The 23,298-nt window shown below is 42.2% G+C and overlaps 2 protein-coding genes and 1 pseudogene across 3 annotated transcripts in view; 1 reads left to right on the forward strand and 2 right to left on the reverse strand.

The window, feature by feature from the left end:
- LOC110535759 (unconventional myosin-Ih) overlaps positions 1-2,099 on the forward strand; it is a 44,532-nt gene extending 42,433 nt beyond the window's left edge. The window contains exons 29-32 of the mRNA XM_021620998.3: positions 91-161; positions 420-517; positions 692-791; positions 1,754-2,099. Of these exons, the coding sequence (XP_021476673.2) occupies positions 91-161; positions 420-517; positions 692-791; positions 1,754-1,780 (296 nt within the window). The 3' untranslated portion in view covers positions 1,781-2,099. The remainder of the gene's footprint in view (positions 1-90; positions 162-419; positions 518-691; positions 792-1,753) is intronic.
- Positions 2,100-2,853: 754 nt separating this feature from the next.
- Positions 2,854-8,342, reverse strand: LOC110535030 (BTB/POZ domain-containing adapter for CUL3-mediated RhoA degradation protein 3-like; annotated as a pseudogene). Its single transcript, XR_016484506.1, has 6 exons — positions 8,241-8,342; positions 6,999-7,156; positions 6,532-6,618; positions 6,359-6,411; positions 4,444-4,640; positions 2,854-4,121 (listed from the first exon to the last, which is right to left on the reverse strand). The product of XR_016484506.1 is annotated as a BTB/POZ domain-containing adapter for CUL3-mediated RhoA degradation protein 3-like (transcript).
- Positions 6,355-21,507, reverse strand: LOC149979604 (BTB/POZ domain-containing adapter for CUL3-mediated RhoA degradation protein 3-like). The gene is made up of 4 exons (XM_090189056.1): positions 21,441-21,507; positions 6,987-7,156; positions 6,532-6,618; positions 6,355-6,411 (listed from the first exon to the last, which is right to left on the reverse strand). Exons 1-4 carry the CDS (start codon positions 21,505-21,507, stop codon positions 6,355-6,357), a joined length of 381 nt encoding a protein of 126 aa, XP_090045182.1.
- Positions 21,508-23,298: the final 1,791 nt, after the last annotated feature.

A 23,298-nucleotide genomic window follows, 5' to 3' on the forward strand; every position in this document is an offset into this window, starting at 1 on the left:
TGGGACTAATGTGGATAAATACTGGTTGTATAGAATAGATTTGGTTTTAAAGTGTACTGATCTGTGTGAGTGCTGCTTACTCGATTACAGGTGTGTCGGTCAGTACCTTGAGTGATGGCATCATCATTTTCCATATTCCAAGTGAAGACGATAAGCAGAAGGTAGGAGGACACGGTCTCCACACCCTCACACAGCGTATAGAATAATAGCCTGGTAATGTCCGTGTAGTGCCTCTGTTATTCAAGTGATTCTAACCAGGAACTGCTCAAAATGGAATCCGATGTGCATCCAAAATGGCGCCCTATTACATATAGTGCACTACGTGTCCTGGTCAAAAGTATTGCACTATACAGGGAATATAATGCCATTTCAGACACAGTCCTAATGCTATCCAATGTGTCCTGACCTCGTGTGCCCAGGGGGACCTAATCATGCAGTGTGACCACCTGTTTGAAGCGTTGACCAAACTCAGCGTGGTTGCCAACAAGCAGAGCGCCATCAACGTGGTCCAGGGCAGGTAAGGCTGTGGCTGACAGGATTGATTCTGGGAGTTCTAGTCCGATGGATCAAGAGGCCAGATGAGCTTAATTCTGATTGTTATTTCATTTAGGATAGTCCACTCAGTAACAATTTCCAGTGTTTTCCAATGAGTTCTGGGTGAATATGACTATGATATGTGGTTATTTTTTAGCGTCAAGTTTCAGATGAAGGCGGGGAAAGAGGGCATTGTGGAATTCAGCAGTGGCCAGGAGTCCATGGTGTACAAGGACAAGAATGGACATCTCATGGTGGTGAGTGATGCTGTTACTGCTGCTGAGAGGGGCCTGGTTGCCTGTTCCCAGACCTGTTTGTGCTGTCTTGGCCAACTCCTATGGCCATTGCCACATAATTTGCCTCAGATCTGGGACCAGGCTCGTGCACAGCTGGTTAGAATCACATGCTTTCTGCAGATTTTTATTTTAGCTGCTAGAAGAATGTCACGGCTTCAATAAGTAGTGAGTGCAGGAGTCAGGCGCAGAGAGCAGGGTCGTTCCAAAGATGTGGATCTTTAATATTCCAAAAAACCAGAGAGACGGTCACGCCACACACACAAGGGCGCGTAAAGTCCCAGTCCAAACAAACAAGACGAAACTGATCGGAAAAAAGAAACCACAAGAATAATCAAACGCCATAACCAGAAAAACAGGTGCAACAAATCAGACACAACTAAATGAAACAGAAAAGGGGATCGGTGGCAGCTAGTAGGCCAGCGACGACGACCGCCGAGTGCCGCCCGAACAGGAAGAGGCACCATCTTCGGCGGGATTCGTGACAAAGAAGACATTTATTTTTAGTAGAATGTTTCCTTTGGCTTCCCAGTGGCATTATACACAGAACAGACAAACAAATATTGAAATGACTGTGGTCGCATTGATATGATATCAAACATAGGAAACGTTAACAAATGTTTGGAGTAAGATGCAGTTATTGTATGGTTTTTCATGAGGGCATGCTCTACCTTGGGTTATGGACATACTGTGAACCATACAAAAAGGAATCCGGAGTCCTTTTTGCAGCAGGCAGCTCCAGGATCGCATTCATTTGGCACCAAACGGAAGAAAATGGACTGAAACAAAGAGGGACTACCGTGTCCAATAGGAATCTTTCATTTAATTGCAAGGGTTTTCAAATGTTTTCTGTTACGTCCCCTAATTAACACAATGTAGGTGATCAACACATGCAGGCTGAACGAATGACATATTTGTCACTCTAGGTTTCCACTCGGACCAGGGCTCGATGACCTGTGCAGGACATAGAGACACACTAAGGAGAGGATGGACAGGCACCCAGCAGACAGACACATCATCTGGATTAGACCAAGATTTTTGCTCTTGTATTGCCTGATTCCAGATCTGTTTGTGTTGTACACAAACTCAATAGCCAGTTGCAAACAAATCTGGGATCAGGCTGGTTTTTGTTAGAGATGAACACCCCAAAAATACCTACAGCTGTTGCTTTCAGAAAACCCGAAACTGCAAATGTACAAACCATTGAATCAATCAATGTATTTAATGTCAATCAGGCAATCTCTTAAGAAAATATATTTCAGTTCTTCTTATGCACCAATCCTGTGTGATAGAATTGACTGGAGCCAACCAAGTGTTCATTTAAAGACATACTCCGGTACTTTGGCGACTAAGAAAGTATTTTTAAACCTCCCACATTGGGCTGAATGTGTCAATTTGTAGTTTGTAGTTTGAAAGCGACTTTTCTTGAAGCTGTGCTGCGTTATTTTCCCTAAATTTAACCTCACGTGGCCAGCCACCTAGCAATTTGAGTTCTAGCCAATGAGCTTGCATTTGAGTGACAGTGTTATCCAACAAAGTTGCAGGGCGGGCCCAACGGCTCAGTGGACACAGCAGAGAGAGAGAGAAATGACGTCGTGCACATACAGTATGTGACATATTATGCCATTTTCAGGGACCACTTTTGGCTCATGAGCACTACTTTCATAACTACTGACTAATAAGTATACAAAAGTACCGGAGAATCTCTTTAAGGGACCCAAGAAAAGCACAAACCTGTGTCATGTCTATGATCTACCACACACTTGTATATTTCAATTCATTTCTGTTTGTGAATTCAAGGCTAAGGGAGCCTTTATGTCTCTGCTGGTTTAGTATTTCAGATGTAATATTCACATTACGGTGTTGTTGAATTCAGAGCAAAGTGTACTTACTCTCTAAAATAGTACATTATATATTTTTGTACTATAGCAACCGTCAGGCTAGGAATCATTGATTTTGGAACAAAGTCATGTGTATCATAATTTTGTATTTCAACCAACATTCAAATGAAATTAGAAAAATAAAATCACAACATTATAGAAATCTTAAATTATTTGATAAGAGGTATCTATAAACATTTAAATGCAGGACAAGTATGGTTTCCTAAAAGAGAACACATGTGGACATACAGTTACATTCCTTAATGAATACCCTGATGAGGGCCAGGTCTAAATGATCTGCCTGTTAAAAGCTTGTAGGAGAGAGCTCTCTCCTCCTTCAGCCTTGGAGCTCCATCATTCAATCAACCTGGATAACACATCACAGCTCAAGTTCTTCCCTTGTAAGCAATCACTTACATGGCAAGAAGGGACAATGGGTTAAATGGGAAATCCTATTAATTAAAAAGTGGTTGTGGTAGAGTAGAGGTACTCTATTGTATGATATCTTTTTAATCAACTAAATGTTGACTGATATTCAATAGGGTGAATTTAAAAAATGCAACAAAAATCGTTGGAAATTGATAGAACATGAAAGGCTGCGAGCAGCGACACCGTCTCAGACACAATGAGATCATCTGATTCGATACTGCCCCCTAGTGGGCTTTTATTGTAGAACACCTGATTGACAGCCATCATACAGCTTCTTCAAACACTTAGAAGACTTTTCTTTCAACACATCCAAAAACTCAGTGACAAACGTTGCATGATTCTTGTTCTTCTGGATTGCATTATAGCAAGGACCAAAGAACACGATGCTGACATTGCAATTCCCTCCAGTATAACAACTGACATTTCCATTCCACACATTTCCAGTCCCATTAACAATCCTATTTACATTCACGCACAGTAGAAAAACAAATCATCACCTCCAAACTCTGCAACCACCAACCGACAGATGAGAAAAACAAAAATAATCCTCAGAGCACTACACACAACAAGATAGCCTACAAATGAACACACGTGAAACAACTTCACCACATCACACTACGCTTCAACTCGTCTCTCATCCTCAGCAGTGAGCTCCTGTGTGAGAGTAGGAGTGGGGAAGAAGAGGGAGAAGGAGAGGCGCTGGAAGTAAGGCACAGAAGATTTCCACTGAGTCCAGGGTCAGACATTTAGGGCCGGGCTTTGTATGGTCGAGGTCAGTCAGGGGTTACTGGTGGTGGTGTGTGCGGTCGTCGGGCCGCTTGACGTGGATCCTGCTCACCCTGTCAACGCGCTCCTCGTCTTCGTCCAGGTGGTGCGAGTGGCCGGCGGCACCCCCTGTGGCCTCCAGCGGAGCGTTGTCAGGACCCCTCCCGTCCTGGGACTCATACAGCAGGATGTTGAGGGGCTCCTCGTAGATCCACTCCACCTGGAACGGTAGGGGAGTGGATATATATGCATTTATGTATGTCTGTCTGCCTGGGTATTATGTTATCTGAACGTAAAGTACGCCTGTACTTTGTTAAAAAAACAAATGTCACAACGGCATATTAAAGTACGCTATTTTATGCTAACAGAAGGTTAGAGACAACCAACTCATGAATTGAAATAATTTACTAAGAAGGAATCAGTTCTGTCATCAGAGATGGAAGCCAGACACATGATGTACTTGCCCAGTTTGTGCTGATTAAAATATCTTAATGACGACATCTCACTATAAGCCATCCCAGAGTATGATTCACTTGCGTTACCTTGGTCTGCTTCTTCTCGGTGGCGTAGACGATAGAGGTGCAGCACACCTCGGCGATCTTGCGGCCCTGGCCATATAAGGACCAGCAGCAGATCTCGTTGCCGATCACGTCTTTGTTGAGGACAGCTTGTTAAACAGCTCGATGTTCTTCAACATGTTGTCATCAGAGTTACTGCCTGGAGGGAAGGAAGGGGAAGCCTGCAACAACCGGCTGCGTGTCACATCATCGACTATGCTGTCGGACATCAGATTGCAATATCAAATGACGTGGCTATGTGATATGTTGTGCGATATTGCAGATTTTTCACTTGAGATTTACAGTTAAAGTCGAAAGTTTACATGTACTTAGGTTGGAGTCATTAAAACTTGTTTTTCAACCACTCTGCAAGTCGGTTAGAACATCTACTTTGTGCATGGCACAAGTAATTTTTCCAACAATTGTTTACAGACAGATTATTTCACTTATAATTCACTGTATCACAATTCCAGTGGGTCAAAAGTGTACATACATACACTAAGTTGACTGTGCCTTTAAACAGCTTGGAAAATTCCAGACAATTATGTCATGGCATTAGAAGCTTCTGATAGGCTAATTGACATCATTTGAGTCAATTGGAGGTGTACCTGTGGATGTATTTCAAGGCCTACCTTCAAACGCAGTACCTCTTTGCTTGACATCATGGGAAAAATCTAAAGAAAGAAGTCCTCGGAAAAAAATTGTAGACCTCCACAAGTCTGGTTCATCCTTGGTAGAAATTTAGTGAAGGCACCACGTTCATCTGTACAAACAATAGTACGCAAGTATAAACACCATGGGACCACGCAGCCATCATACGGCTCAGGAAGGAGAAGCGTTCTGTCTCCTAGAGATGAACGTACTTTGGTTTGAAAAGTGCAAATCAATCCCAGAACAACAGCAAAGGACCTTGTGAAGATGCTGGAGTACAAAAGTATCTATATCCTCAGTAAAACGAGTCCTATATCGACATAACCTGAAAGGCAGCTCAGCAAGGAAGAAGCCACTGCGCCAAAACCGCCAGAAAAAAGACAGACTACAGTTTGCAACTGCATATGGGGACAAAGATCATACTTTTTGGAGAAATGTCCACTGGTCTGATGAAACAAAAATAGAACTGTTTGGCCATAATGACCATCGTTATGTGTGGAAGGAAAAGGGGGATGCTTGCAACCCGAAGAACACCATCCCAAACGTGAAGCACGGCAGTGGCAGCATCATGTTGTGGGGGTGCTTTGCTGCAGGAGAGACTGGTGCACTTCACAAAATAGATGGCATCATGAGGATGGAAAATTATGTGGATATATTGAAGCAACATCTCAAGACATCAGTCAGGAAGTTAAAGCTTGGTCGAAAATAAATGGGTCTTCCAAATGGACAATGACCCCAAGCATCCTTCCAAAGTTGGACAACAAAGTCAGGGTATTGGAGTAGCCATCACAAAGACGTCAATCCCATAGAACATCTGTGGGCAGAGCAAGGAGGCTACAAACCTGACTCAGTTACACCAGCTCTATCAGGAGGAATGGTACAAAATTCACCCAACTTATTGTGGGAGGCTTGTGGAAGGCTACCCAAAAAGTTTGACCCAAGTTCAACAATTTAAAGGCAATGCTACCAAATACTAATTGAGTGTATGTAAACTGCTGACCCACTGGGAATGTGATGAAAGAAATAAAAGCTGAAAGAAATAATTCTCTACCATTATTCTGACATTACACATTCTTAAAATAAAGTGGTGATCCTAACTGACCTAAGACAGGGAATATTTACTGGGATTAAATGTCAGGAATTGTGAAAACTGAGTTTAAATGTATTTGGCTAAGGTGTATGTAAACTTCCGACTACAACGGAACCATAATTCACTGCCAATTTGTCTTTATAGACGTAAGAGTCTCACCTGGTGTAGGAGTATTTATCGTTGCTTTTGTTGTGTAACAGTTTGACAGTAGGCTGTGTAGAGACAAAACAACAGAGGAAGATGCCAGTAAATATTCAATATGTGAGACTAGATCTTCCCTAGTAAATACCGGACTTGTCCGTCACTCTGATGCCTGACTCAGTCAACAATACCTTATTAGAGGTGGCAATGAGTCTGTGATCTTCCTTCGATGATGTCACCAGGAGAAGTTTACAGAACTGCTCGTACGACTCTTTGTTCTAGAACACCAATAAAAACACGAGACGGTAAAGACAGATTTTGTCCAGAATCAATATGAATTTGGACATAGATCCTCTAACAGATTGGGTGGGTTGGCTGGGCCAGTAATGATATATTTTTAGGAGGTATAGGCAGTGAGAGGAAGTAGAGCTATACAAAGGCAGAGTGTGGGTGCAGGGATGAGACTTAAACTATTTCACACATTGTGCCGACCAAAACCGTACTGGCTCTAATATTTTCATTTTGACATGGTCCTTTCCAGCACGATTCAAGCAACTATGGTGGCTGCATAACCAAACCAGTGCAGCTTGGCTCAGCAGTGTGAAAAGGGTGTAAAGAAAAGACTAGTCTTGAGGGTGAGGGTTACTTGAAGGGCAGCCTGACACTCATCAGCCAGGCCCTGGACCAGATAGTACTTGGACTCAGCCAGCATCTCCTCAGTCTCCCGACGACTCTCTGGGAGTGGCACCACTCCATCTCTAAGGTAGTTCAGAATTGTCCCAAAGTGTTTCCCACACCGGTCAATCAAGATCCAGCCTAGAAAGGGACAAGCACCAGATTAGAGACCACTTTCATTTGTAATTAGTGTATGGGGTCAATTCCATGGTAGTGATGCTAAGACTCAGAGCTCTCGCTTTAAAAATGTATCCCAAACAAAAAACAATGTTTTCTATGTTAAATAAACCATACAACTCTATGCACAAGGATGACTTTGAACAATTTCCACTGAAAATTTTACCAACACCTTTACTTAAAGAACAGTGCAGATGCAAAGTTTGATAACAGAATGATGGCGCCAACAGCACAAACCATCACTGTTCTTGAAGTAAACGTGTTTTTGTAAAAATGTCTGTGGAAATTGTTAAAAGTAGTCATTGTGCATAGTTATATGGTTTGTTTAACTCTGCAATCATTGATTTTCGTTTCACATACATTTTAAAGTGAAAAAGCTGAGACTTAGCATCACTCTGTTCCTGAAGAATTGCCCATAGCCAATTCCTAGGCTCGTTGTCATGCTCGTCTTGACAATGAATATTTAGGAGTTGGCAAGACAGCACAGACAGACCTCGGACCAGGATAGCAAAATACAGAAGCATGTTACAAAGACTCCTCACTCAGACACTCTGGATCCCTCCAACCATGCGTTGTGGTGCCACTGACGTCTGACAGATACAGTACCTTCACTGCCTGTGAGGACCTCCATAGGACCTGCTATGGCCTAACCCAAAACCAATCTGATTCTCAATTCTCACAGTTGGTCGTCTTCCCCAGTTAGTTGCCCTGCAACGTACCCTCCACTCACCGAATGGCAGCTAACTTTTGTTTTGGCCACAGGTCACATACATAACCACAGCTTTATATTCTAGACATAACTAGACTCCCCCCAGTTAACTAACGTTAGCAGACTAGCTAACTATAGGATAACCCATTCATAGTAGCGCCTATTGACGATAATACCTTCTGGCCTGGGTTGGCCGCAGGAGTGTTGTTAAAAGAGCCCAAACGTTCATTCTGAACGTTAAAACGCATCGCGTGCGGTACGGTTTGGGAAACATAATCTTTATGTATCTTTAAAAATCAGCGACAAATACTTTTCCAAAAAGTTTAAATTAGTACACACCTTTATAGGTTTAGAGTTCCCACACGGCCATATTTCCATGTTACAGTGGAAGACAGTGGACGACCTGTTCTAACTAACTTCGCTATCTGCATCTCCGAACACCTGTGTGTAAATGGAATAGAAGCCACGGAAAAATACTGTCAGCTTTAACTGTTAAAACAATGTATACTATACATTGTATAGGAACGCTGTATTTTGCATTTGTGAAATTATTTTGACATGATATAAAAAAAAACATACAGTACCGCAAATGAGAACCGAATCATGTTTAGATTGAATATTTGGCTGTTTTGGCTTCCAAGCCCAATTCGCCCTTTAAACAGAACAGTAAGGTCCAATACTGGACTAAACCAAGAAGACTAGCTAACGTTAGGCCAAAGAGACAAGAATGTCCCACATTTGACAAATGAGTGATCATTGATTCAATGTTTTCTATTCCCGAAAGTGCTAGCTAACTACCATGTGATTTAGAACAATAACATTATTCAGTCATATCTACCATAGAACCCACCCCCAACAGATTTAGGTAATCTAGCACCAGCTCGAGTCAGGAATCACCCACTTCCGGACACTAGTATTTTGCCAGCGGAACTTCTTATGTGATTATGTTTAACGGCGGTTTGCATTCAACAAATGTTGCATTACCGTCAACTACTAGACTGGAGTATAACTCCCTTATACTTTGCTTGATAAACAAATACCCTACAATCTACAACACTCACAACAAACAAAAAAATAATAATAATGTTAAAAAATAACACCACCCTACTCCACTATTTAAATATATTTAGTCCCACTTCAGGCCAACAACCTAAAAGGATGAGACAACCCCACCTTAACACACCCTGTAACTTTTCTGATGTAAAGTCTTGCACACCCAAATACCTCTCTGCAGCTGCCACCACAACCTCAACTTTCTGCGAGTTACGTTCCATCCCTGCAGTACAGTTGATAACCATTGCTATAAAAAAATCCAATCTTACTGAAACATATATCACTTGTTGGCGTCTCCTTCCATACTGGTACAGATCTACTACTATGCTACACATTCATTTGTCTCATGCCCTTCTGCACACTTCTAAACTCTCCTTCCAGACTCATATTTAGCATCTCCAATCCAAAATGTAATCTAGAATCGGCTTCCTATTGCGCAATCCTTCACTTATGCTGCCAAATATACCCTCATAAAACTGACTATCCTACCGATCCTTGACTTTGGCAATGTAATTTAAAAAATAGCCTCCAACACCCTACTCAGCAAATTGGATGTAGTCTATCACAGTGCCATCCGTTTTGTTACTAAAGCCCCATATACTACCCACCACTGCGACCTGTACGCTCTTGTTGGCTGGCTCTCACTACATATTCGTTGCCAAACCCACTGGCTCCAGGTCATCTATAAGTCTATGCTATGCCTTATCTCAGCTCACTGGTCACCACAGCAACACCCACCCGTAGCACGCGCTCCAGCAGGTATATTTCACTGGTCATCCCAAAAGCCAACACTTACTTTGGCTGCCTTTCCTTCCAGTTCTCTGCTGTCAATGACTGGAACGAATTGCAAAAATCACTGAAACAGGAGTCTTATATCTCCCTCTCTAACTTTAAGCATCAGCTGTCAGAGCAGCTTACCGATTACTGTACCTGTACACAGCCAATCTGTATATAACACACCCAACTACCTCATCCCCATATTATTACTTACCCTCTTGCACTTTTGCACCCCAATATCTCTACTTGCACATCATCATCTGCACATCCATCACTCCAGTGTTAATGCTAAATTGTAATTATTTCACATTTCTTGCCCCCATTCATTTAACGTGGAGCGCCTTCACCCTCTGACCAGCAGAAACACAACCAATTATCACAAGACCACTTCTGGTTACCCTCACCGATTCCATGGCATCCAACTCCGTTTTCACCCACCCTGAAACCACAAATGGATCAGCCAAAAGGCAAGAGTACACTTTTTCCAAAAACTTCACTCCGACTGTCACAGACTCATCTTTATCCTGACCCTCCGAGAACATCACCAAACCTATCACCTTCCAACTCTTCGCCCTCATGTAACAGTATAACTTTAAACCGTCCCCTCGCCCATACCCAGGCGCGAACCAGGGACCCTCTGCACACATCAACAACAGTCACCCACGAAGCATCATTACCCATCGCTCCACAAAAGCCACGGCCCTTGCAGAGCAAGGGGAACCACTACTTCAAGGTCTCAGAGCAAGTGAAGTCACCGATTGAAACGCTATTTAGCGCGCACCACCGCTAACTAGCTAGCTATTTCACATCCGTTACACTCATTCACTTTCATTTCTCCGCCTGTCTTCAGCTCACTCTGCTTACACTTTCTACCATTCTTTAACATCTCCCCTTTTCCCGCAATTTTTAACCGACTCAAGCCACCCTCTTCCTCCCTCTCTCTCTTTGACCTCTTCTGCCTCTCATTTTCCCTCCATTCGTCCTCTGTATTACAAGTAAACATCTCCTTATGATAATACTGCACTGACATTTGCCAGGAGAACAAACTATGACGTCAGTTTAGTATGGTAATAAGGAAACCTCATTCAAAAGATATTACCAGTGGTGGAAAAAGTACCCAATTTTCATACTAAAATTAAAGATACCTTAATAGAAAATGACTCAAGTAAAAGTGAAAGTCACCCAGTAAAATACTACTTGAGTAAAAGTCTATATTGTTTTTATTGAACCTTTATTTAACTAGGCAAGTCAGTAAAGAACAAAGTCTTATTTACAATGACGGTCTACCAAAAGGATAAAGTTATCCCACGGGGACGGAGGCTGGGTTTAAAAAATAAATAAAAATATAGGACAAAACACACATCACGACAAGAGAGACAACACAGCACTACATGAAGAGAGACCTAAGACAGCAATACAGCATGGTACGCTACTGCTACTCTCTGTTCATCATACTGTATATGCATAGTCACTTTAACCATATCTACATGCACATATTACCTCAATCAGCCTGACTAACCGGTGTCTGTATGTAGCCTCGCTACTTTTATAGCCTGTCTTTTTACTGTTGTTTTATTTCTTTACTTACCTATTGTTCACCTAATACCTTTTTTGTACTATTGGTTAGAGCCTATAAGTAAGCATTTCACTGTAAGGTCTACACCTGTTGTATTCAGCGCACATGACAAATAAACTTTGATTTGGTAGCAACACAACATGACAACAACATGGTAGCAACACAACATGGCAGCACCACAGCATGGTAGCAGCACAAAACAGGGTACAACCATTATTGGGCACAGACAACAGCACAAAGGGCAAGAAGGTAGAGACAACAATACATCATGCAAAGCAGCCACAACTATCAGTAAAAGTGTCCATGATTGAGTCTTTGAATGAAGAAATTGAGATAAAACTGTCAAGTTTGAGTGTTTGCTGCAGCTCGTTCCAGTCGCTGGCTGCAGCGAACTGAAAAAACGGGCAACCCAGGGATGTGTGCTTTGGCGACCTTTTACAGAATGTGACTGGCAGAACGGGTGTTGTGTGTGGAGGATGAGGGCTGCAGTAGATATCTCAGAGACGGGGGAGTGAGGCCTAAGAGGGTTTTATAAATAAGCATCAACCAGTGGGTCTTGCGAATGGGTATACAGAGATGACCAGTTTATAGAAGAGTGCAGTGATGTGTCCTATAAGGAGAATTGGTGGCAAATCTGATGGCCGGATGGTAAAGAACATCTAGCCGCTCGAGAGCACCCTTACCTGCCGATCTATAAATTACGTCTCTGTAATTTAGCATGGGTAGGATGGTCATCTGAATCAGGGTACGTATTGCAGCTGGGGTGAAAGAGGATCAATTATGATAGAAGAAATCAAGTCTAGATTTAACTTTAGCCTGCAGCTCTGATATGTGCTGAGAGAAGGACAGCGTACCATCTAGCCATACTCCCAAGTGCTTGTATGAGGTGACTACCTCAAGCTCAAAACCACAGGGAGGTAATAATCACACCTGTGGGGAGAGTGGCATTCTTCTTACCATACCACATGACCTTTGTTTTGGAGGCATTCAGAACAAGGTTAAGGGCAGAGAAAGCTCGTTGAACACTAAGAAAGCTTTGTTGTAGAGCGTTTAACACAAAATCCGGGGAGGGGCCAGCTGAGTATAAAACTGTATAATCTGCATTTAAATGGATGAGAGAGCATCCTACTGCCTGAGCTATGTTGTTGATGTAAATTGAGAAGAGCGTGGGGCCTAGGATCAAGCCTTGGGGTACACCCCTGGTTATAGGCAGTGGCTGAGGCAGCAGATGTTCTGACTTCATACACTGCACACTTTGAGAGAGGTAGTTAGCAAACCAGGCCAAAGACCCCTCAGAGACACCAATACTCCTTAGGCGGCCCACAAGAATGGAATGGTCTATCGTATCAATAGCTTTGGCGAAGTCAATAAAAATAGCAGCACAACATTGCTTAGAATCAAGGGCAATGGTGACATCATTGAGGACCTTTAAGGTTGCAGTGACAGATCCATAACCTGAGCAGATACCAGATTACATAACAGAGAGAATACTTTAGACATCAAGAAAGCCAGTCAGTTGATTATTGACAAGTTTTTCCAACACTTTTGATAGACAGGGCAAAACAGAAATAGGCCTATAGCATTTATGATCAGCTTGATATCCCCCTTTAAATTAAGGATGAACCGTGGCTACCTTCCAAGCAATGGGAACCTCCCCAGAGAGGAGAGACAGGTTAAAAAGGTTGGAGATAGACTTGGTGATTTATAGGTGCAGCAACCTTAAAGAAGAATGGGTCTAAACCATCTGATCTGGATGTTTTTTGGGGTCAAGTTTAAGGAGTTCCTTAACCACCTCGGACTCAGTGACCGCCTGCAGTGAGAAACTTTGTAGCGGGGCAGGGGAAAAAGAGGGAGGAGCATCGGGGCTAGTCGCATTAGAAGGCGTGGGAGATGAGGAAATGTTGGACGGGCAAGGAGGCATGGCTGAGTGAAATAGGAATCCTGACTTAATGAAGTGGTGATTAAAAAGCTCAGTCATGTGCTTCTTGTCAGTAACAACCACATCATCAACATTAAGGGACATGGGCAGCTGTGAGGAGGAGGGTTTATTCTCCAGGTCTTTAACCATTTTCTAGAACTACTTGGGGTTAGACCCACAGAGAGAAAACTGCTCCTTAAAGTAACTAACTTTGGCTTTCAGGATAGCCTGAGTGCACTTATTTCTCATTTGCCTGAACGAGAGCCAGTCAGCCTGAGTATGCGTTTGCCGAGACTTTCGCCAAATGCAAATCTTAAGGTGGAGTAACACTGCCAGATCACAGTCAGTTATTGGGGTGTGTTTGTTAATAATATAACTGAAAATATAAACAAATAAGGTCCAAGTGTCTTTGACAGAGGGGATCAAGCTGATTCTATACCAATTTACAGGTATTTTGTTATAAATATACTTAAGTATCAAAAGTAAAAGTACAAATCATTTCAAATTCCTTTTATTAAGCAAACCAGATGGAATGATTTTCTTGTTTTGTAAATGTATGGATAGCCAGGGGCACACTCCCTCACACATGTACAAATGAAGCATTTGTGTTTAGTGAGTCCGCCAGATCAGATGCAGTAGGGATGACCAGGGATGTTCTCTTGATAAGTGTGTGAATTGGACAATTGTTCTGTTCTGCTAAGCATTAAAAATGTAACTAGTACTTTTGGGTGTCAGGGAAAATGTAGTAAAAAGTATGTAATTTTCTATATGAATGTAATGGAGTAAAAGTAAAAGTTGTCAAAAACATAAAGAGTAAAGTAAAAAAAACTTTTTTTTTTTTTTTTAACTAGGCAAGTCAGTTAAGAACACATTATTATTTACAATGATTGCCTACACCGACCAAACCCGAACAACACTGGGCCAATTGTGCACCACCCTATGGTACTCCCAATCAAATCAAACTTTATTTGTCACATGCGCCGAAAACAACAAGTGTAGACCTTACCGTGAAATGCTGACTTACAAGCCCTTAACCAACAGTGCAGTTCAAGAAAGAAAATATTTACCAAATAAACTAAAGTTAAAAATAATAAAAAGTAACACAATAACACAACAATAACGAGGCTACAGTGCCTTGCGAAAGTATTCGGCCCCCTTGAACTTTGCGACCTTTTGCCACATTTCAGGCTTCAAACATAAAGATATAAAACTGTATTTTTTTGTGAAGAATCAACAACAAGTGGGACACAATCATGAAGTGGAACAACATTTATTGGATATTTCAAACTTTTTTAACAAATCAAAAACTGAAAAATTGGGCGTGCAAAATTATTCAGCCCCCTTAAGTTATTACTTTGTAGCGCCACCTTTTGCTGCGATTACAGCTGTAAGTCGCTTGGGGTATGTCTCTATCAGTTTTGCAGATCGAGAGACTGACATTTTTTCCCATTCCTCCTTGCAAAACAGCTCGAGCTCAGTGAGGTTGGATGGAGAGCATTTGTGAACAGCAGTTTTCAGTTCTTTCCACAGATTCTCGATTGGATTCAGGTCTGGACTTTGACTTGGCCATTCTAACACCTGGATATGTTTATTTTTGAACCATTCCATTGTAGATTTTGCTTTATGTTTTGGATCATTGTCTTGTTGGAAGACAAATCTCCGTCCCAGGTCTTTTGCAGACTCCATCAGGTTTTCTTCCAGAATGGTCCTGTATTTGGCTCCATCCATCTTCCCATCAATTTTAACCATCTTCCCTGTCCCTGCTGAAGAAAAGCAGGCCCAAACCATGATGCTGCCACCACCATGTTTGACAGTGGGGATGGTGTGTTCAGCTGTGTTGCTTTTACGCCAAACATAACGTTTTGCATTGTTGCCAAAAAGTTCCATTTTGGGTTCATCTGACAAGAGCACCTTCTTCCACATGTTTGGTGTGTCTCCCAGGTGGCTTGTGGCAAACTTTAAACGACACTTTTTATGGATATCTTTAAGAAATGGCTTTCTTCTTGCCACTCTTCCATAAAGGCCAGATTTGTGCAATATACGACTGATTGTTGTCCTATGGACAGAGTCTCCCACCTCAGCTGTAGATCTCTGCAGTTCATCCAGAGTGATCATGGGCTTCTTGGCTGCATCTCTGATCAGTCTTCTCCTTGTATGAGCTGAAAGTTTAGAGGGACGGCCAGGTCTTGGTAGATTTGCAGTGGTCTGATACTCCTTCCATTTCAATATTATCGCTTGCACAGTGCTCCTTGGGATGTTTAAAGCTTGGGAAATCTTTTTGTATCCAAATCCGGCTTTAAACTTCTTCACAACAGTATCTCGGACCTGCCTGGTGTGTTCCTTGTTCTTCATGATGCTCGCTGCGCTTTTAACGGACCTCTGAGACTATCACAGTGCAGGTGCATTTATACGGAGACTTGATTACACACAGGTGGATTGTATTTATCATCATTAGTCATTTAGGTCAACATTGGATCATTCAGAGATCCTCATTGAACTTCTGGAGAGAGTTTGCTGCACTGAAAGTAAAGGGGCTGAATAATTTTGCACGCCCAATTTTTCAGTTTTTGATTTGTTAAAAAGTTTGAAATATCCAATAAATGTTGTTCCACTTCATGATTGTGTCCCACTTGTTGTTGATTCTTCACAAAAAAATACAGTTTTATATCTTTATGTTTGAAGCCTGAAATGTTGCAAAAGGTCGCAAAGTTCAAGGGGGCCGAATACTTTCGCAAGGCACTGTATATACAGGTACCGAGTCAGTGTGCGGGGGTACAGGTTAGAGGTAATTTGTACATGTAGGTAGGGGTGAAGTGACTACGCATAGATAATAAACAGCGAGTGGAAGCAGTGTACAAAACAAATGTAATAGACTTGGCACTCCGGTACCACTTGCCATGCGGTAGCAGAGAAAACAGTCAATGACTTGGGTGACTGGAGTCTCTGACAATTTTATGGGCTTTCCTCTGACACGCCTATTATATAGGTCCTGGATTGCAGGAAGCTTGGCCCCAGTGAAATACTGGGCCGTTCACACTACCCTCTGTAGCGCCTTACAGTCAGATGCCGAGCAGTTGCCATACCAGGTGGTGATGCAACCAGTGTCAGTATGCTCTCAAAGGTGCAGCTGTAGAACTTTTTTAGGATCTGGGGACCCATGACAAATCTTTTCAGTCTCCTGAGGGGCACTGTCTTGGTGGGTTTGGACCATGATAGATTGTTGGCGATGTGGACACCAAGAAACATAAAACTCTCAACCCGCTCCACTACAACCCCGTTGATGAGAATGGGGGCCTGTTCAGCCAGCCTGTTCCTTTAGTCCACGATCAGCTCCTTTGTCTTGCTTACGTTGAGGGAGAGGTTGTTGTCCTGGCACCACACGGACAGGTCTCTGACCTCCCCCTTATAGGCTGTCTCATTGTTGTCAGTGATCAGGCCTACCACTGCTGTGTCATCTGCAAACTTAGTGATCGTGTTGGAGTCGTGCCTGGCCATGCAGTCATGGGTGAACAGGGAGTGCAGGAGGGGACTGAGCACGCACCCCCGAGGCCCCCTGTGTTGAGGATCAGCTTGGCAGATGTGTTGTTACCTACCCTTACCACCTGGGGGCGGCCCGTCAGGAAGTCCTGGATCCAGTTGCAGTGGGAGGTGTTTAGTCCCAGGGTCCTTAGCTTAGTGATGAGCTTTGAGGGCACCATGGTGTTGAACGCTGAGCTGTAGTCAATGAACAGAATTTTTACATAGGTGTTTATTTTGTCCAGGTGGGAAAGGGCAGTGCGCAGTGCAATAGGGATTGTATCATCTGTTGGGGTGGTATGCATATTGGAGTGGGTCTAGGGTTTCTGGGATAATGGTGTTCATGTGAGCCATGACCATTCTTTCAAAGCACTTCATGGCTACAGACGTGAGTGCTACGGGTCGGTAGTCATTTAGGTTACCTTAGTGTTATTGGGCACATGGACTATGGTGGTCTGTTTGAAACATGTTGGTAGTACAGACTCAGTCAGGTACAGGTTGAAAATGTCAGTGAAGACACTTGCCAGTTGGTCAGCGCATGCTCGGAGTACACGTTTTGGTAATCCATCTGTTCCGAAGGCCTTGTGAATGTTGACCTGTTGAAAAGTCGTACATCGGCTACAGTGATCACACAGTCGTCCGGAACAGCTGATGTTCTCATGCATGCTTCAGTGTTGCTTGCCTCGAAGTGAGAATAGAAGTAGTTTAGCTCGTCTGGTAGGCTCGTGTCACTGGGCAGCTTACGGCTGTGCTTCCCTTTGTAGTCTGTAATAGTTTGCAAGCCCTGCCACATCCGATGAGCGTCGGAGCCGGTAAGGCTTATGGCCTTATACAGCTCGTTAAGTGTGCATCGGTTTGTGGTGGTATATAGACAGCTATGATGACAACTCTCTTGGTACGTAAATAGTGTGGTCTACTGCTTATCTGTGACGTGGTAAGGTTGGACTCAGATGCAGAGAAGAGACCATACGAGGAATCAGAGGTTAAGGATAAACGTAATACTTTACAGAGAAACGGTAGCCGCAGGATCACAGTACACTTGCAAAAACAACAAACAGTAAGTCTCGCAAACTCACTCAAGGAACAAACACACACGGATAACAATTCAAGCTTCTGCAAAGTACAAAAGAAAACACACCTCTTTTAACAGGGAAATCATAATGAGTAAATTGGACACACCTGAGTGACGTTAATGTCTCTATGACGGTATCTGCTACCCTCTGGTGACCACTGGAACCATAAGATTATCATGAGATACTCTACATCAGGCGAGCAAAACCTTGAGACTTCCTTAATATTAGATTTCGTACACCAGCTGTTGTTTACAAATATACACAGACCTCCACCCCTTGTCTTACTGGAGGAAATTATGATAGTGTATTTTGTCATTATGTGTCAGCTAACAGAAGCATGCTATTAAATGCATGACAATAAGATCATGTGTGAGCATGGAAGAAGTTGTATCCATAGTTTCTGCACTTGGCTTCAGGGTTTTAAAAGCGTTCGAAAATGAGGTTGATATCGGTCAGCTAATAGAGGACTAATAAAAGCCAAGTGCACTACTTTTGTGAAAAAAGAATGAAAAAAAATCATATTGTTTTTTTTATTAATATCAGATTTTTCAGGGTGTGCTGCAGCACCCTCAGCGCCCCTACTTCCCTCTAAAGTACAGCTTCACCAGGTCATCTAACTCAGGCATTTCAATGGTGGTGCACACAGCACAAACCACTTAATTTTAATGTCGAAATATTGCCACTTTATTCTCAAAATATTGCCACTTTATTCATACAATTTAATTTAGGCTTTATTCTCAAAATATTGCCACTTTATTCTCAAAATATTGACACTTCATTCTTGAAATGTTGCCACTTCATTCTCAAAATATTGCCAGTTTATTCTCAAAATATTGGGACTTCATTCTAGAAATATTGCACCGCAGTTAATGTATTTCTTCTCTTCACTTGGTCCTAATACTCTTCTGTATTATTGCGAACAATATGCATTAGAAAAAAATCATTTTTGTTCTGTACAAGCTTCCTTCTTTTCACTATGTCCATTTAGGTTGGACTAGTAACCAAGTGGTTGCAAGTTCAAATCCCCGAGCTGACAAGGTACAAATCTGTCGTTCTGCCCCTGAACAGGCAGTTAACCCACTGTTCCTAGGCCGTCATTGAAAATAAGAATTTGTTCTTAACTGACTTGCCTAGTTAAATAAAGGTTATAAAAAAGGTTAGTATTGTGGAGTAACTACAATGTTGCTGACCCCTCCTCGGTTTTCTCCTATCACAGCCATTAAACTTTATAACTATTTTAAAGTCACCATTGGACTCATGGTTTAATCCCTGGGCAGTTTCCTTCCTCTCCGGCAACTGAGTTATGAAGGACGCCTGTGTCTTTTTAGTGAGTGGGTGCATTGATACACCATCCAAAGTGTAATTAATATCTTCACCATGCTCAAAGGTATATTCAATATCCACTTTTTTTTACCCATCTACCAATAGGTGCCTTTTTTTTGTGAGGCATTGGAAAACCTCCCTAGTCTTTGTTGTTGAATCTGTGTTTGAAATTCACTGCTCGACTGAGGGACCTTACAGATAATTGTATGTGTGGGGTACAGAAATGAGAGCCATTACATTGTTTTATGTTAAACACTATTATTGCACACAGTGAGTTCATGCAATTTATGTGAATTGTTAAGCACATTTTTACTCCATAACAAAGGGTTTGAATACTGACTGACCCAAAACATTTCAGCTTACATTTTTTTTTAAATGAATCTGTAAAAATGTATCAAAACATAATTCTACTTGACATTATGGGGTATTGTGTGTAGGCCAGTGACACAAAATCTCAATGAAATCCTTTAAAAATTCAGGCTGTGACACAACAACGTGGAAAAAGTCAAGCGGTGTGAATACTTTCTAAAGCCTCTGTGTATGGTGTTATTTCATGGGGGACTGAGGTCTAAATACAGCACATTCTACTCCACCCGCTCCATTGGTCCCAATGCAATACACCTTAGACCTATAAATTACAAATTGGCTTGTTGATAAGAAATGGGGGACTGAGGTTGTTATACCCAGCAGCACTTTATAATCCACCCATTCCAGTGGTCACAATGCAATACACTGTAGGGCCAATTACATATTGGCTTAAAAAAATGAGAAAAAAAAAACAATTCTATGTGCCAAATTAAAATGGGGTTGGGATTACTCAGTAGGGTCTGTAGAATCTATATACGACTTTATTTATTGGGGGACTGTGGTCTAAATCCCCAGCCGCACTTTCTACCCCACCCACTCCATTAGTCAGAATGCAATACGCTATAGGCCTAGAAATGACAAATTGGCTTACAAAGAAAAAAACATTTGATGTGCCGAGGTAAAAGTGTGGTTGGGAATACACAGTAGGGTCAGTAGAATGTGTATACTGTATGGTGTTATTTCATGGGGGACTGAATAATACAGAGCACACTATATGGATTACTGGATATTAATCCTGTGTTACATTAATCCCAAACCAATGAATTAATTGACTGGTGTGTTGAATATCAGTTGGAGAAAAAAAACACCTTAAAAAAAATGTTAGGATTAGCAATGTTCGAGTCGGGAGTATAAATATATAAATACAGTATATATACAGTGCATTCGGAAAGTATTCAGACCCCTTTACTTTTTCCACATTTTGTTACGTTACAGCCTCATTTTAAAATAGTTTTTTTCCCCCTTATCAATCATGCACACAAAATATCACGTAATGACAAAGCAAAAACAGGTTTTATACATTTTTGCAAATGTATTAACAATAAAAAACTGAAATATCACATTTACATAAGTATACAGACCCTTTTCTCAGTACTTTGTTGAAGCACCTTTGGCAGCGATTACCAGTGGCGACCCGTCATTCAGGGCAGAGCCCCACATTTTTTGCAAAAAATAATAATAATAAATAAAATAAAAATCTATGAATATTGTTTTGGGGGGGCTTGCCTGTTTTGCATGTTATTTTGGCAGTAATACGTGTCACATATCAGTTTACAAACAATTTAAAATAATATATATAATTGAGCTAATAAAGCTGCATACATACTTGGTCTCTTTTTTGTTTTCCTAAGTAAGGCAGCTCCAAAATGCAGGTGTTTCAGCCTAGCTCAGTGCTTTCTGTGGTGGTGGGGGGGCGAGCCAGCAAAAAGAGGAGCATTGCGCAGTGTTTGGCTCAGTGTTCTGTCACTCATGGGGACAGTACGTCATCAACAAGTTTAAGTGCTTAGTAAGGGTAGATATCCAAAATTGCAACCCTTTGGGTCCTGCCATAGAGTTATATTACAAGTGCCCATCCAAGAAAGCTCAAGGTCATTGGTCAAAGATAAAATTATGTCAAATTACATTATATGTACAGTAGCTTTGATTGGACTGATCATGTCAACATCTTACTTTCAAAGTCTTAGCTAGCAATCATAATCATGAATCAAGTCGACAATCTACTGGCAAATCCTTTTTAATCCTTGTCATATCAATAGAAATAATGAAGAGAAAATTTAGATAAAAACGCATCGGTGCTCATCGGCATTTGGACATAAAGATTACACAACAAGTCAGAAATCGCAAATTCAACAGTGAGTCATTTGGAAGGAATCAGTGGCAACTGCAAGCATTGCAACGCAACCACTAACGTTAGCCTGCTATTCCACACTGAGGACCTTGGGTCTTAGGGGCGAGGACCTTGATGATCTTCTTGGCCTTCTTGTGACACAGGGTGCTGTACATGTCTTCGAGGGCAGGCAATGTGCCCCCGGTGATGCGTTGGGCAGACCACACAACCCTCTGGAGAGCCTGCAGTTGCAGACATTGCAGATGCCGTACCAGGTGGTGATACAGCCCGACAGGATGCACTCAATGGTGCATCAGTAAAGATTTGTGAGGGTCTTAGGGGCCAAGACAAATTTGTTCAGCCTCCATCTTCTGTGTGAGTGGACCATTTAAGATTGCCACTGATGTGTACCCCGAGGAAGCTTTTCACCTTCTCCACTGCGGCCCGTCAATGTGGATGTGGGCATGCTCCCTCTGCTGTCTCCAGAAGTCCACGATCAGCTCCTTCGTTTTGTTGATGTCAAGGGAGTGGTTATTTGACTGGCACTGCTCTGAAAAAGGGCCCTCACCTCCTCCCTGTAGTCTCTCTCAATGTTGTTGTGATTCAGGCCTACCACTGTTGTGTCATCTGCAAACTTAATGATTGAGATGGAGGCGTGTGTGGGCACACAGTCATGGGTGAACAGGGAGTACAGGAGGAGACTGAGCACGCACCCTTGTAGGGCCCCTGTGTTGAGGATCGGCGTAATGGATGTGTTGTTGCCTATATGAGTTATTGGAGAGTAAATTACTTTGTTTAAAGAAGTTAAGGTTTTATGCTTGAAGGAGACAGCAGACTGATGAAATGAAGATATATTCTTAATAATTAAATGATATTTAAATATAAATGTGTTATTTATTTAAGGTTAGGGTTAGGGTTAGTAGTGGGCACCAATGTTGACAATTCGATATATTGTTTGATATCGATATGAGCAAGGCATATTGTGATATCAGTTTATTCTTCCTCTTAACCTACACTACATAAATCAAAATCAAATCACATTTTATGGGTCACATACACATATTTAGCAGATGTTTATTGCGGGTGTTGCAAAATGCTTGTGTTTCTAGCTCCAACAGTGCAGTAGTATCTAACAATACACACAAATCTAAAAGTATAGGAATGGAATTAAGAAGTATATCAATATTAGGATGAGCAATGTCTGAGTGGCATTGACTAAAATACAGTAGAGTACAGTATATACATATGAAATTAGTAAAAAAGTATGTAAACATTATTAAAGTGACTGTTGTTGCATTTAAATTGACCAGTGATTCCATGTCTATGTACATAGGGCAACAGCCTCTAAGGTGCAGGGTTGAGTAACCGGGTGGTAGCCGGCTAGTGATGACTATTTAACAAGTTGTTGGCCTTGAGATAGAAACTGTTTTTCAGTCTCTCCATCCCAGCTTTAATGCAACTGTACTGACCTCACCTTCTGGATGATAACGGGATGAACAGGCCATGGCTCGGGTGGTTAAGCCCTGTGGTTGCGGGCGGTGATACAGCCCGACAGAATGCTCTCGATTGTACTTCTGTAAAAGTTTGTGATGGTCTTAGGGGCCAAGACCCCACCTCCTCCCAGTAGGCTGTCTCGTTATTGTTGGTAACCAGGCCTACTACTGTTGTGTCATCTGCAAACTTTATATTTGAGTTGTAGGCGTATGTAGCCACAGTCATGGGTGAACAGGGAGTACAGGAGGGGGCTGAGCCCGCACCCTTGTGGGGGCTCCAGATGTGGTTAGCGGGTGTGCGCTAAGTGTTTCAATTGGTGACGTCACTCGCTCTGAGACCTTGAAGTAGTTGTTCCCCTTGCTCTGCGATGGGTAACAATGCTTCGTGGGTGACTGTTGTTGATGTGTACAGAGGGTCCCTGGTTCGAGCACAGGTAGGGGCGAGGAGAGGGACAGAAGCAAAACTGGGACTCT

This window comes from Oncorhynchus mykiss, chromosome 11 (genome assembly GCF_057628025.1).
Source record: "Oncorhynchus mykiss isolate SJ-2025 chromosome 11, ASM5762802v1, whole genome shotgun sequence".
Lineage (NCBI taxonomy): Eukaryota > Metazoa > Chordata > Actinopteri > Salmoniformes > Salmonidae > Oncorhynchus > Oncorhynchus mykiss.